At 40.6% G+C, this 15,205-nt stretch overlaps 1 protein-coding gene across 1 annotated transcript in view; it reads right to left on the minus strand.

Annotated features, from left to right (window-relative positions):
• Window positions 1–15,205, minus strand: part of SEC14L5 (SEC14 like lipid binding 5) — a 49,793-nt gene that overhangs the window by 7,952 nt on the left and 26,636 nt on the right. Inside the window, exons 6-13 of the mRNA XM_061599898.1 lie at window positions 13,045–13,173; window positions 11,909–12,125; window positions 10,259–10,371; window positions 9,295–9,484; window positions 7,461–7,549; window positions 3,295–3,365; window positions 2,687–2,858; window positions 1,554–1,688 (exon numbers count right to left, since the gene is read on the minus strand). Coding sequence (XP_061455882.1) covers window positions 1,554–1,688; window positions 2,687–2,858; window positions 3,295–3,365; window positions 7,461–7,549; window positions 9,295–9,484; window positions 10,259–10,371; window positions 11,909–12,125; window positions 13,045–13,173 — 1,116 coding nt within the window. The remainder of the gene's footprint in view (window positions 1–1,553; window positions 1,689–2,686; window positions 2,859–3,294; window positions 3,366–7,460; window positions 7,550–9,294; window positions 9,485–10,258; window positions 10,372–11,908; window positions 12,126–13,044; window positions 13,174–15,205) is intronic.

The raw sequence follows: 15,205 nt of genomic DNA on the forward strand, positions 1-15,205 counted from the left end.
CATTATTTCTTCATTCATTCACACAGACGCTATAGAATGTCTATTATCCAGACTAGCACATGTTCCATCCAGATGTCAACAAAGTTAAGGGCTGGGTGGCTGACAAAAAAAAGTCTTCTCCATACTAAGAAGGTAAGAGGGCTTTATGCAAGCAATGGAAAACTTAGCAGTCCAACCTAGCAGCCAGGCAGCCAAAAATCACAGGAGCATTTGCTACATATTCAAGCCAGACTCTGCAGTCTGTCTGCTACCCTTCAAGAGAGAACATGACAGAAAATGGAACAATGCAGCTTTGCAGTTTGCATGAAGAGATGCAAACATTAATTTGTAAGGGTGAATGTGAAGTGAAACAGGTATGCATGGCACATGGGAGGAGTGAGTGGGCAGAGTGAGAACAAGGCAGCAGGGACATGTGGGCTCTGGCAAGTCCTGAGTGCTGCAGAACATGGAGAGGCTATTCTGTACGCATAGTATAAAATGTGTGAGTGTGAGAGATGGATCAGTCACAAACACCCGCCTGTCTTGCAGAAAATCAGCTAATAGGCATCCTATTTGCACAGGAGTAGCTGCCACAAAGCCTGATTATTCCCCTGTTCTGCGCCAGGCCCACTGCAGAGCTACAGGGATTCCTGAAAATGGGAAAGTATACTAACCATTGCAGCTGAACTTAACCCTGTGATTTCCATGCACTTTCTCTTATAAGAATTACAACACAGCTGAGCAGTTAAGATAACACAATGGGAAAGAATTTGTGTTACAGCAGAGGGATACTTCCAACAGCTCCAATATATATTTATTAAGCAGTTTGATAGGAAGACAAAAAAAGAGTCATTGCTTTTAAAAGAAAACAACACACAACACTGACTGGCTACTGCTTTCTCTATAGAAATCCTAAAGTAGCTGCTTTAACTCACACATCAGAGCACCTTTTCACAATGCAAGCCTGGATTCTATTACTGGAAGAGGACAGATTGAGTCCCTCTGGATCAAAGTTGGAGACAAGCCATTTCCCAAAATCATGACGTTTTGATGTTGTGTCCAAAGTAGGTGGGGACTGGGGGTGGGGGATGAATAGTGAAATCCCACCAAGCAGCAAACCCTGCTTGGGGCAAAACCTGATCAGATCCTCCATTAAGTAGATGGAAAACATTTGGCAAACAAAGAAAACACAGGATCTCTGCAGGATACTGAAAACCTTTTTGTCAAATGAAGTCTTCTTCCAACAGAAATATTTTGACTTTTATTTATGGGCCCAGTTACTGCCCTTGCACTGTGGAACAACCCAAGTCATCCTGTAAATCAATTACTAATAAAAACGCAAGCACAAACCACCACACCATATTTTTATGTAGTTATTAAAGCTTCTCCAGTCTTTATTCCAAAACTAAGAGTAGAGATTATGCCTCAATGTTTGTACAGAGTTCAGCACTAAGAGGAAGTTGTATCACAACGGCACACTGAACATTACTATAATTAAGCATTTAACAAGGATGTCATGTCTCTTGCAAGATACCATACAAGGATTTTGTGCCACAGTCAGTCACCAAACTTACCATACATTCTCCTCCAAGAAAGTCGGGAATCACATCTTTGTCAAGATAATCCACAAGCCCTCCAGGTCCCTGATAATTGTTTCCACTGTAAATGAGGAACTTCTGTCTAGTGTTCTCATTGATAAAGGGACTAACCTGAAATGGAGAGTAAAATCTGTTCCTATTTAATCTGTATCATCTGCCCTGATCCAAAGATTCAGGGCGTAGGATAATAAACTAAGGAGAACCCACAAATCCCACTGAAATACATTTTTTTTTAAAGTTAACCTTCTGTTTTAACCTTGACGTCAAAAGCCAGTCTGAACAAGTCTTTGGTGAGTCTCCAACTGAAGTACATTTTCTAATGGGGGTGGACTTAGAGAAGAACTCTACACAAGCTTGATATCCAGACTTAGTACACAGATGTTAAAAGAGTACCCGCTGTTGATCTTAGAGACCATAAGACGAAATGGGTGAGAAGGTCATGTTTGGGCTAAACTATTTAACATCTTAGCAGTCAAAACCTTTCCTATAATCAAATGAAAGGGAAAAGAAAAGGTAGCCTCTTACTGAAGGAAGATGTGCTTCGTATTGGAGGAAGGGCAGAATATAAAACAAAGAAACAACAGTACCAGAATTTCACTGGTGCAGTCTTTGCACTTTTGAACCCAAGGACTCTCCCAAACAAGATATGGTATCTATAATTTCTACTGTAATTCTCACCGTGAAAGTGATTCACAGTTACAGTTTAACATCTTCCATCAAAATATAAATTCTGCATGAAAGAAACTAAGTTGCTACAACCTGGACAGGAACCTGGGAGTCAAGAAGTTAAGCAACTATATGTTTCCATCTGTCAAAACATGCTCTCCTAAGTTCGTTGCTTTCGCTCCTTGGTGGGCCCTGACAGACTAATACCGCTGTGTATAACCTTAGCAAAATGGCAGGGGAGTTGAAAAGGAGCTGTGCCTGAGCCTGTACCCTTGAATATGCAGGACAAAAGACTGGAGGAGGTTGCTGTCCCAGACAGGGCTTACTGGTTACCTGATTTGAGTAGCCCTGTCTGCTAAAGCGAGTGGGAGGAGCAACCCAACCAAGGATATCCTCCTCCAGTGTAGGGAAAGAGGCAGTGCCTGCTCACCACCGTCACTCACCAGAGTCCACAGAACAGGGAACACTCTGGGTGCTCGCACAATCAGAAGCCTTCCCAAGGTCTCTGGGTAGTTTTCCTCGACCACCTCAATAATCCTAAGGAGCGCTTTTACTCCAGGGCGCCAGAGGTGGCGCATGTTCAGCCCTTCAAGATCAACAAGGCAGGTCCAGGATCTGAAAGAGAAAAAAAATCCATCAAGCTGTTTCTCAAGCTATGCATTGGCACTCTACAGCTGGCTGGCCCTGTGCACAACAGGGAGAAAGAGAATTTTCCTGAATGAGGCTTACAGTGTTTTCACAAGTGCTGCGCAGAACAGAACATCTGTAAAATAAAATTCCCACCAAATTGTAAACAGTGTGAATAAAGCCACACTGATTAAAAATATGACTTTTTTTTAAAAAAAATCACTTTTGCTTTTTCGATTAAAAATGTATATAGTTTCTCTATCCTTTAACATTTGGAAGTGACATGTTCTAGATTAAAAGGCATCCTCAACACCAGCCGTGTTGAGGACATCAAATTGTTTTTAAAAGGGTTATCCCCAAGGTCTATGTAGCCCATTTGGAACAACAGGAAAGAGGTCTCATGCAAGACTGGGTGTATACTAACGTAATGGGGCGTCCAAAGAGATTGGTGTTTTCCTCGCATCTCTTTTGTCCCTCCTCATTAATTGACAGGACCTGAAAAGAGAACAAAGGACAACTGCAATTACTATGGCGCACCCTCATCATACCATCACTAAAATTCAGGCCTTGCAAGTAATGACAAATTCTTACTTAGGACTGAGCACTGCGTATACTTCCAGGATGGTCCCTCATGCTGAATGGATCATCAGAGCTGCAGCTGATTTTCATATTCTTAGTGCATGTAAACTATCTATATCACATTCAATTATGTTTTTACATAAACTACATATTCCATTTAATCTGGCTTTGGTGACATCCAGTGTGAAATACAGGCAAACAATCCTTTATATTCTTAATACATGGACTTAAAATATGAAGTGGGGGAAGAGGTGGCAAGCCAAAGAATTTACAAACTTTTTAGGACTTGCTTCCTGATTTCTAATCCTTCAACCACGACCTTTTTAAGGCTCACTGCCACCAAGATAGCTAGATTTTATTTGTTGGTCAGTTGCTTGACTGTTTTTTTTTTTTTCAATTAATTTTTATTCAAATTTTCAAAACCAAAACAATACAAAAAGAAAAAAAACACAAATCAATAACTAATACAAAAAAAAAGAAGAAAAAATATAAAAATATTGACTTCCGATTTGTCATAGTTCAGCTATAAATCTATAATATATAACAAACCTATCTCTTAATAGATTATAAAATCACCTTCCTCCAGCGGTTATCTTAATTGGTTACAAATCTCATTAACATCATATCATTTTAATCTTCCACAAAAAGTCAAAGAGAAGTTTCCAATCCTTGAAATATATGTCAATCAATTCTTTTTTTTCTAAATAAACATATCAATTAATCCAACTCATCAAGTCTACTAAGTCCAGTAATTTCAAATTGCTCTTCTGTCTTTATCCGTATTAGGTCCATCTTCCTTCTCCACGCATCCAAAAATCTTGCTGTCATAGTCATATAATAAAAGTCTGATAGGAATTTCCTCCGTCACAGATATTTTCTTGCCATCAAATCCGAACGTATCACTGAAGTATTGCTGCAAAGCCGCGTCTCTGTTCCTCTTTTCCACATGATACACTAGTACATCTCTTGAAGATTTTTCCATTGACACAAAACAGGGATTAATTCTGTTAACTTTCTCCATTTCAAGTTTCATCAAATCCTTCCAGTCCAGGAATTTTTTTGAACCGATAATATCCTTATCTCCAATCTCTTCAATTCCTTCAGGGACAGCGCTGAGTTCCAAACTGTAATATTTGTCTCCAGGATCCGTCATGGCCAGGAAATCCAAATTTTTTCATGTCCATATTTAATCCAATCTCCAAAGTTTGAACCTTGCCTTTAATTTCTCTTTCGTCTTTTTTTGGTTTTCCAGATCTATCTTTATTCTCCTTTCTCATAGAATCCTGAATGTCTTTCAGCTCCTGTCTCATTTCGTGAAATTCAATTTTCCATGCTTGTCTATTATTTCTCAGTTCTTGTTTTATTGACTTAATCTCATTCATTATTTTCTGAAACATGTCTAAAGATAAAGTCCCTTCTTGTACATCCATGATCTTCTTAATTGTCATTCTTAAAGCCAAAGGAACAAAACTCCTTCAATTTTCAATGTCCCAAGCAAAGAGCAGTTTATTTCTTTATCCAGTTACAAAGGAGTTAATCTTTCCAACCAACTGACGTCACACGCTAGACAGCCCTTATCTCTTATATGCCCAGAAGTGCAAAAACAGCTTTAGTTCACAGCGTCCAAATAACTAATAGCAGAGAGAATGAGCAGATTCATCAAAAAAAAAAGTAGATCAGGAAAAATAGTCCCATACATATATTACACAAAAACCTTATAAATCAAAAAGATTCCAATCAGAAATCCCTCATCCATTGTAATCTTTAAAATGCTATTTTCCATATCAGCTTTTTGCAATAAAAGAAAGATAGGCTATTTTTATTTTCTTCCCCCTTAGTTCCATGAGTAAAGAAGGAAAGTCTTAACTCACCTAGGTTATCTAAATTGCTGTTACTTTGACAAATCTCTTTAACTGTATAGATAAGAAAAAGATAAGCATAGACAGGAGGATGCTTGCCTGTTTGTCCGTTGTTCTTTAAAGAAAAAAAAACGGGTCACTTATTCAGCTGAGCTAGCATAGAAATCCTCGCTCCGTCTGGGCAGCTGGAAGCCTTTCCTTCGCAGACAATTCCAGACTCCAACTATCACGACAAAGCTATGTGGGAAATCTCACGTTTCTTCCTTATCCGGAAGAAATTATCCCCAGTCAGAAAAGACCCTTCTGACTGAATTAAAAGCTGAAAAAGTTTCATCTAAGACGGGAGCCCGTCTCAGAGCTGCACAGGCGGAGGGATCCTCCTGGGAAAGTCAGTTGCTTGACTGGTTTTTAAATGCTGCTGCAATCTAATACATCTCATGTATGTGAGGACCAAATATCTTAAGAGATTCAACTACTGGGACAAAATATATTATAAAAGCAGCAACATTAAACATGTTGGTCAGGAGTAAAAACTCTAAGGCTCTCTTTGCTTTATTTATTTTTATTTATTAAATTTATATCCTGCCCTTCCTCACAAAAGAAGCGCAGGGTGGCAAACAACAAGTGATAAAACATGAAAAACATCTTTAAACCATCTTAAAAACACCTGCATCTTAAAACCAGTCCCAGTACAGATGCACACTGGGACAAAGGCATCTCCTAAAAGGCTTATTGAGGAAGGTCTTCAGTAGGTGCTGAAAAGACAACAGAGACAACGCCTGTCTAATATTTAAGGGGGGGAAATTCTACTCTCATTTTCTGTGACCAACCTCAATGCTCTGGCACCAGAGGCACTTTGGCAGCACTCCTAGCCTGTGGGGAAGAAGAGTGTGCTCCTCACAACAGAAACCAAAACCATACTGAACAACACACATACGTACAAACATCTTGCAAAGAGCAGCCTACCTACACAATTTGGTCCTTTGTTTATTTATTTATTTATTTATTGGATTTCTTAGTCGCCCATCTGGCTGGCTAACCAGTCACTCTGGGCGACGTACAAAATTTGAATGGTGTATGCCTGCAGTGCAGACATATCCTAAGTCTTCAGCAATACAAACACTAGCATTAAACATTTCAATTGACAGATAGTATGAAGGGCTGGATTAATATATTATTCACCGTGTTTTACTAACATCATCATGCTTTAATAAAATTGGGGCTCAAGCATATTTATGAAAAAAAGTAGTGCCTTTTCCCTTCACCAGCAGCAGGGCTATTCCACATCTCAGTAGGAAAACTCCCAAGCACGCAAGCAAGCAGCAGCTGTCTTAGTGGCAGCAGCATTGCTAACTGGAACATATTTTATTTAGGCACAGATATTTTCTTTATACCAGTTTTTCTACATAAACCCTTGCGTTCACCTGGGCAAAGGTTTACCTGTAATTAAAATAAAGCTTCAAACCATAAATCTCACACATACCATTACAGATTACATTTAAGGTCCCATTTCATTTGACAAAAAAAAAATTTTTTTTAAAGATTTGCAAGGGATTGCTTAAAAATGAGGCCTCAGCTGCTCTTTGCTTTTTAAAGTGCAAAAACTAATCCTGACAGTTGTGCTTCTTAAAACACCAAAGAACTGTTTGATGTCTGTTTCAGAAATACCAAAGCACATCATTGCAAATGTTCCAGGCCTTGATAGAAAATCTGCAATCTTATAGTGGGCTCAAATATGTCATTATATTTGGTAGTAATAGGGGCAGTGAGTCCTTTAAGGTCTTCCTTTTTCAAAATGACATTTGGTCATTCAAGTGAGACTGGCATTACAAAAGATTTTTAAATGACAATTAGATGTGAAAGTAAACAGGGACTCACACTGATGAAAAAGCAGCAAGAAATGAACCAAATTAAATTATTAAATGTAGCTCCTGTGATAAACCAGTTTGGAAGCATGCCAACACTGTCTCCACACCCTGGAGTCCCCCACAATGGCAGCTCCCAGATAGCACTAGCTGGTCACCCCAGTGACAAGATTCCACCACTTTGTCGCCATTGTATTTACCAAGTGAGGCTTTAAGACCTGTAGCTTCACTAGAGAAATTGTGCCTATCAGCACTGCATAGGTAATATAACTTCAGTATCTCCTTACGTGACGGAGGAGTGACTCCTCGCCCAGAGCCTTCACAAGTCCTTTGGTGTCCATCTGACCAAGGCGAAGTATGTAGAGGGGCCTTCCATCTTTAAAAACAAAGAATGAACAAAGCAGCTGAAAGAACAACCTGTTTTGCCCTTCACAAGAGCAAGTTCTACAGCAGACATGGATGGTGTAAGTCTGACTTCAGCCTAGAGTAATAGGTGAATTGCCTGAAAGATTATGGAACTTATTAGTGTAACTGACTACAGACTTAGTGTTGAGCCCACAATCCCACTTCAATCTATATTTATCATTTATCAGCTATGAGAAACTGGAATACCTACGGGAGACTTACCTGTAGCCTCACCTCTGACTTTAAAGGCACAGGTTGTTGGCTGGAGTCTAACTATCTGAGAAGCTCTATGAGAATTAGACTCACTTTTTGGGAACAATATACATAACCAGCTACTGAAAAGCTTTGTGTTTAGCCACAAAATGTTTACCTTTTTTTTCTTTTACATTTGCCCTTGCTTGTGATCCTAGGATGGAGGAAAGAGGGACCATGTGATAGAATGCATGTTTTGCATGCGGACAATCCCAGATTTAATACTTGGCATCTCCATTTTTTTTAAAAAAAGGGTCAGGTAGTGCCACTGCCAGTCAGGTCGACAACGCTGGGCTAGAAAATGTATCATCTGCCCTAATGTATCTTCGCTGTACCATCTCCACGTGCTACTGCTTTCACCAGCTGGGCCTGTTTCCCCCTTTTAAACACCATCAGAACTACCTAGTGAGGAAGAACGGCAGATCACCTGCTGTGCATGGTGGTGGTGGTATCATCTGGAGCCCCTGAGCTTCACCTGCTGTGATGGCAGTAACAAGAAGCTGGCAGATTCCAGCTAGGCCCCACCCTGCAAGACCATCAGCTTCTGGTTGCATTGCAGCGATTTCAAGAAAAGTCAGGTCACCAGACTATTTCTCAGAGGCCTGCCGGGTCCTGTTTTTCAATAGTGAGCAGACCATTTCCATCTAGGTCAATCTATATAAGAACTATATAACTTTAAATAACTGGTGTGTTAAGTTTCCTTTTGCGTCATGTCTCATCAGACTGTAAACCTAACAGGGACTGTCTTGTTTTTATTGATCTGTAAGCTGCTCTGGAAGACTTTCCACATGAAGAGCAAGGTATAAATAAATAGACACACAGATGGATAAAAAAATCTGGCCTGGCATAAAGTAGCTTTCTGTGTTCTACGAATGAATGGATACATATTACAAAACAAAACCTGTGAGAAAGGAGTATATAGGCACGTGTGTATAATTAAAAAAGAACAACCAAGAGTAGGGAGATGTATATGAAGTGAGAAAGAGGAGCAAGAGAATATGGTAAAGGAATTCGTACTTACAGTTGTTATCTATTCTGTCTCTCTACCTATCAGAATACACCCTGGGTGTGTCCTATTGTATTTAATTGGCAATATCAAAAAATGAAAACACAATTGCCCAAATATACTTTCATCCCAATTTCTTTTTTAAAAAACAGAACATCTCAGGACACCTCACTACATTTACCAGCTTGTACTTGGAAAATATACACGGGGAGGTAGACAGAGAATGGCAACAGACAGGTATTTTTGAAGTGCAATAGATAAAAATATGAAATGGACTTCTGCTGCACTCCCAGAAATTTTACTGATCACATCTGACCATTCCCATGTTAGAAGATCACTTTCTGGTATCTTGCTTGGACATGTTTTCAAAAATCAAGTATGGGAATCCAACATGAGAAGAGGCATATGTAGGTGATTGCATGACACATGACCTAAATCATTGCGCACTGGCTTCCCACCTTTGTCGTGATAATGCCAACCACCAGTATAGTATTCTTCCAGAAGAGACGGTGGTCTCCATGTTTGCAAGATGTAGTCCACCTGGTACTGCTTGCGCCAGGTCAGTGACTGGCAGAGCATATCCCGAGCCTTGTCAATGTTGAAGTCACGGGCCCTCAAAAAACGGAGGATATGCTCATCTTTGGGGATCTGAGCAAAAATGAAGACAAAGACAAGGTACCTATTCATGCTCTTCTTATCATCAAAGCCATCCCCCTCTAAAGACATCCCAGAATTCCTCTAGAACAGAAGTTCCTAAAATGTAGTCCATGGACTACCAGTGATCCATGAGCTTCATGCAGGTGGTCCGCAGCATATCCACATTAAGCATTTACATTGATTTTTAATTAATTATTTTTATTGATTCTTTTATTGTGTTTTATTTATTACCATTTCAATTGTATGGAACGCAAGATGTAATACAATAAAAGAAATAAAAGAAATAAAAATACAATTAAAAATCATACTGCATCTAGCATAGTGCATTACAATGGCAACAACAGGCAGATAAAGCATTAAGTGGTTCACCAAGTCCCTCAGCAATTATCAAGTGGTCTGGGGGGGAAAGTTTGGGAACCACTGCTCTAGAATAAGAAGAGCTCATATGTCAAATGTGGGGAAAAAACTGCACCTATTAGCAACTCAGAACAAAACTAAATTTAAGTACAAGGTATTAGCCTCTTTTCTTTTGTCCAGTGGTCTCTGCATTTTAATAGCCCAAATTGGTGGTGGACAACATTATCCCATTTCAGCAATGCGCAAAACAGAAGAAAAGTAGAGTCCCTTAAACATTAAAATATGCATCAGGTAGGTGGCACAAGGATACTAGTTACATCATAAAGTAATTAGGACCGCTGGATGGCTTAGTGTACTTAATATTTGCTTTCGCCAAACAGAGAGCCTTTGCCGCAGGTGCTTGCTTACCTTGTCTTTGTGTGTTTCTTGCAGCCACTGACGGAGTCTGATCAGGCAGCTTTCCTGCATGGGAGTCAACTGCCCTAGGTACCTTTCTATGTAATCAGCATCCAGTTTGTCAGCTGGGGGGGGAGGGGGGAGGAGAGAGAGAGAGAGAGAGAGAGAGAGAGAGAGAGAGAGAGAGAGAGAGAGAGAGAACAGGCCCGGAAAGAAGGAAGTCAACAAGATCATCAACATACTTTTCGCAATTATTATTGGTTCCAATGAAGACATTTTAGCCTTATGCAAAAAAAAGTCTCTGGTAGGAGTTGCTTCTACAATGACAAGGAACTATCATTTCCAGGTACACATTTAGCACTACCTCCAGAAACCGGGCAAGGGAGTCAGGTCAAGAGAGTGTCACAGACATATCCTTTCAGCTGTTCCCTTCCTTCATGTTCAGAGGAACTAATTAATCTCCATGGATGGGAAGCCTTTGTTGAGCTCAGTCTTTAAAATTCTGCCTGTCTTTCTTCCTCTTTCCCCTTACCTCCTATGTCCATTTATGTGTCTGTTTTTGTGTGTGTGTGATCCCTTTAACAGAGAAAGATCCATAAATGCAACTAACAGCACAGATGTCTGCTCAGTAGTAGATAAATATAGGATTGCAGCCTAAATGGCTATTATATGCTCTACAACCTTAGGGTTAGGGCAAGGGTCTGAAGGCACATAATGTAGCAACCTTGCTGAAGCTAAGATCTTCAGGGTCAGGTCAGGGTCAGGTTGTTGCCTATATGGGAGAATACCTGGGAACCTTTTATATGCCACCTGGAATCCTACTGGTGGGCTATAACTGTAATGAAATAAATAAAAATACATTAATAATAAATACAAAAGGTTATATCCAAGTTAATTATGCTCAGCGTAGACCCAATGAAATTAATAAACCTAAGATAGTCATGTCTATTAATTTCAATGGGTCTACTCAGAGTAGGAATCAGCAATCTTTCTTTAACACCTGCCTTTCCTACAAAGCAGCAATAGGCCCTATTTCTGTTGGGGGGGGGAATGCTATTCCATCAGTGCTCATGAAAGGGACTACAGCTGGACAGAACACAAACCTTTTGCTATGTAGGCACCTTCTCGATCTAAAAATGCAACCCACTGGAAGGAGAGAAAAACGGAAAGGGCTCTTCAGAGCCAGCGTTTGGAGTAGGGAGGCAGATGTGCACCTGCAGGCATGTGCAGCCAGCTGCTAGCAACAGGGACTCTGTACCAGGAGGGGAGTGTCATGGGACTGCAGCTGTGCTGGAAACAAATGGGAACAAACAAGAGGGAAGGAGGGAGGGAGGAAGGAAGGGGAAGGATTTTCTGGGTCAGCTCCACAGGAGGCAGCAGCATTTTTGTTATTACTGTCGTTCACAAACACAATAGTGTAGAGTAGACATGAACAGGGATGAAATGCCTTAGGATATGCAGCTGGAATTTTGTGGTCAAAATTAGGCTCTCCTCAATGTTCCAGAACATAAGATATGTAAGAGAGAGGGTTGCAAACAATAGGTCAGGCATGAAAAAGGAAGGAGCATACGTAGTGGCATTTGTTCAAGGTTCAAGCTGATAAATGCTGAAAGCATTCCAGTGAGATGCCAAGGATCTGCCGGCTGGCTGACAAGGACATACCATCAGGAGTTGATGCCTCCACGGAAGAGCAGGGGCTGCCTCGCTGTTCTTTGTCACTTCCATGTGTGTGGGATGCTGCTGGCACAGTGCCACGATCACATCCTGAGGGAGTCCTCTTGTGCATTTCCCCCCTGACTGCTGGAGGAGTCCATCGGGGGATAAAAGTGATCCCCTGGGAAATCAGTTCCTTTAGATAATGCTCTATCACTTCTTTGCCCTGAAAGTTAAATGTTTTATTAAATTTATAGACTGGCTTCTCAGCCTACACAGACCATAGGTGAAAGGCTCTGCTAATGCAGGCTCTTTACATGTAAAGAAAAAAATGTATGCTATGTTTAGTCCAGCAGAAGGAATTTTAGGCATGGATCTGGATTCAAATGCAGATTTATCTATCAACTTGTTGGTCAGCTTCCAACATCACATTCCGAGCCCTATCGTTTCATGACACAAATGGTTCTCTCTCTCTCCTCTCTCTCCTCTCCCTCCCTCCCTCCCTCCCTCCCTCCCTCCCTCTCCCTCCCCCTCTCTGTCTGTCTCTGTCTGTCTGTCTGTCTGTCTCTGTCTGTCTGTCTGTCTGTATTCAAAGATGCAGAGGCAAACGGGAGAGAACTGAACTAGCTGTCCTTTGGGGAAGTCTGTTAGACAAACACACAAACACATTTAGAGGAAGAAACATTTTATCATAATCTCAAAGCTTAATATGTTGCATTGTAAGCAAAGCTTCCTCAGGAAAAAAAAAAAGTAAACCAAGAAGGTATTACTAATTCTTTGCGGGGGGGGGGACTCTTGAATTTCATATCTCAAATTTTAAGCAAGCTTATTTAAAATATCTTCTGTTAAATGGGCTGACAGAGGAAGGATGGATCTTTCTCTCCCTTTTCCACCAGCACACTTGGATCACATCCAGACTTATGTTTAAATACTATGATCCTGCTTTAACAGTCATGGCTTCACCCAAAGAATTCTGGGAACTATACTTTGTAAAGGGTGCTAAGAGTTGTTTGGAAAAACTTAAGCTGCTACAGTTCCCAAGATTCTTTGGGAGAAGTCATTATGTTACACTGGTATAAGATTATATTATATCGTTAATTATATGGTGTGGATGTTCCCAGAGATTTGATACAATCACTACTCACCCGCTTGATGTTGGCTGTGTATTGCTTCATTGCAATTTTCTCCACTGTGTTTTCAAAGCCAAAGAATGATTTGATGTCAAGAGATGCAGATTGTTCAAAGCATGTCCAGTCTTCATTCTCAGGGTGAACCTAACCTCAGGCATAGATATATAGAAGAAGCATGACAGACTCTAGAAAGGCTGCCCATAATTAAGGCAACTAGGAAGCCAGGTCTCAAATGTACCTTCATGCACACTTTCTTCCTGTTTGTTCCCCTTCCAAGAAGGTTGAATTGTCAAATAGGAACAAAGTGTGCAGTTGGCAGCTGAAACGAGGAATCACAAATATACCTCAGATACAGCTAGGCAGGTAAAGATCAGGGAAAAACTTGTGAAACCTTGGTAACTGTTATATGTTGACATCTTTCCTGAGTGTTTCTACTTGTGGGAAAACAAGCTAGCCTGGCACTTGAACAGCTTTGCCTCAAAGCACAAACTTTCTCTTACAGTTCAGGGAGTGAGTAGTTCTTGCTTCAGGCATGGAAGCTGAAGACAGGCTAGAGAGTGGTCAGAAGATTTTCAACAAAATAAACTGGACAAGGATAATATGGAATGAGAGTCAAGCTACATATGAACTCAAAGCCCAGGCAAGCTCCGCAAAGGGATCCCTCTTTTCCTCAAGTTATTGCTCCATTCCACTCAAAGTGATGAAAGTTCCTCCAGAATACATCTAGGACTAGTAACAAAGAACAACAGCTAAAGAACTCACAGTAACCTGCAATGAGAAAGCCTCAATGTCAGGCTCAGAACCAGATGTGATGGTGGGAGACCTGCTTCTTCAAATGTAGGTTGTGCTGAACATTTGTAAACCAGGGAAAAGAACACAATTTCCAAGTATATAGGCAGGAGGGGTTGTTAAACTCTTCTGATTCTGCCCTCACACAATTTTCTCCTAGCCAAGCTCCAAAATCATAAAAAAATAGCATAGAGGGGGAAGCAACAGGTGGAAGGACTCATCACTACCTCACCCACCACTTTTCCACTTGAAATTCCCTACCCAACTTCACAGCTATTTGGCAGTGACCTATATTTGAAGACACAGGTCTGCTGCCTTCATGCCTCATTCTACCCCTGGGCAGCACCTGAGATAAAGCTAAAGTGACAGCGGAACAGAAGTGCTACTGTATTTTTAAGCAGCCACACATAGCATTGTCCATAGCTCTAGAAAAACAGGCTGAAATTTAAGAGACCTGTGGGCTTTAGTCATGAAAGGTCACCAAAAGCAGCAGAACTTCCAAGCTTCTCAGCTTTCAAGAAGCTGAGCTCTTGAACAAAGCAGGTAAGTAAGGGAACACAATCTGGGCTTTTGTTGACCAAACACAAGAGAGTATTTAATTGCTTCCTGACATGGACCAGCCTACTCTTAAATGTCACAGGGAGAACAAAACAATAAGCATCTTCTGAACCAAAGACAGGCTTACATGGCAAATGATATGCCCTTGTTATAATAGCTACCTGGCTACATAATGGTGGGGCTGCAGCAAATATCACTAACAAAGAAATGCATGGAAGACATAAGGCTGAAAGAACATGAAACAGAGAATCTAGGTACAACATTCACCTAGGCAATACCTGTTGTTTCTGGTTTCTTCTGCTTTAATTAGGAGAGTTTCGAAGTGCTCAAACAGTACCAAATATTGCTCCTACTAGCTTACAATCCTGGGGACCAAGATCACATCAAACAATATGCCTATATGCTGTTAGATCCTGCAGCTTGGTGACAGGCGAGTCATGCTGGTGGTTATGCACTGGCATAACACCAATATATATACACAACCCAAGTGAAAACCACAAACACAGGCAGTCTTATGCCAGCAGTCCTCTGCTTATTAAGACAAGCTCTGGAACTAATGACATTTCAGTTTCAATACAGCACTGATATTCTAGATCTTAATTAGAGAGAACCAAGAAAGAAAGAAAAAATAATAACAGTTTCATCTTATTTTATTTCTGAAATTTATGTCCCACCATTCAGCAGCCAATTGCCATTCCCAGAGCCGTTTCCCTTTTTTAAAAAAGTTTAGGACAGCTCCAACAACAAGCTGTGTTCACTCCTTTTCTCTTGTAAGTACTAGCAATGCTAACATTCCCTCCAAACAAGCATGTAGAGACACAAACACAAA

Source organism: Rhineura floridana, chromosome 17 (assembly GCF_030035675.1).
Source record: "Rhineura floridana isolate rRhiFlo1 chromosome 17, rRhiFlo1.hap2, whole genome shotgun sequence".
Classification (NCBI taxonomy): domain Eukaryota; kingdom Metazoa; phylum Chordata; class Lepidosauria; order Squamata; family Rhineuridae; genus Rhineura; species Rhineura floridana.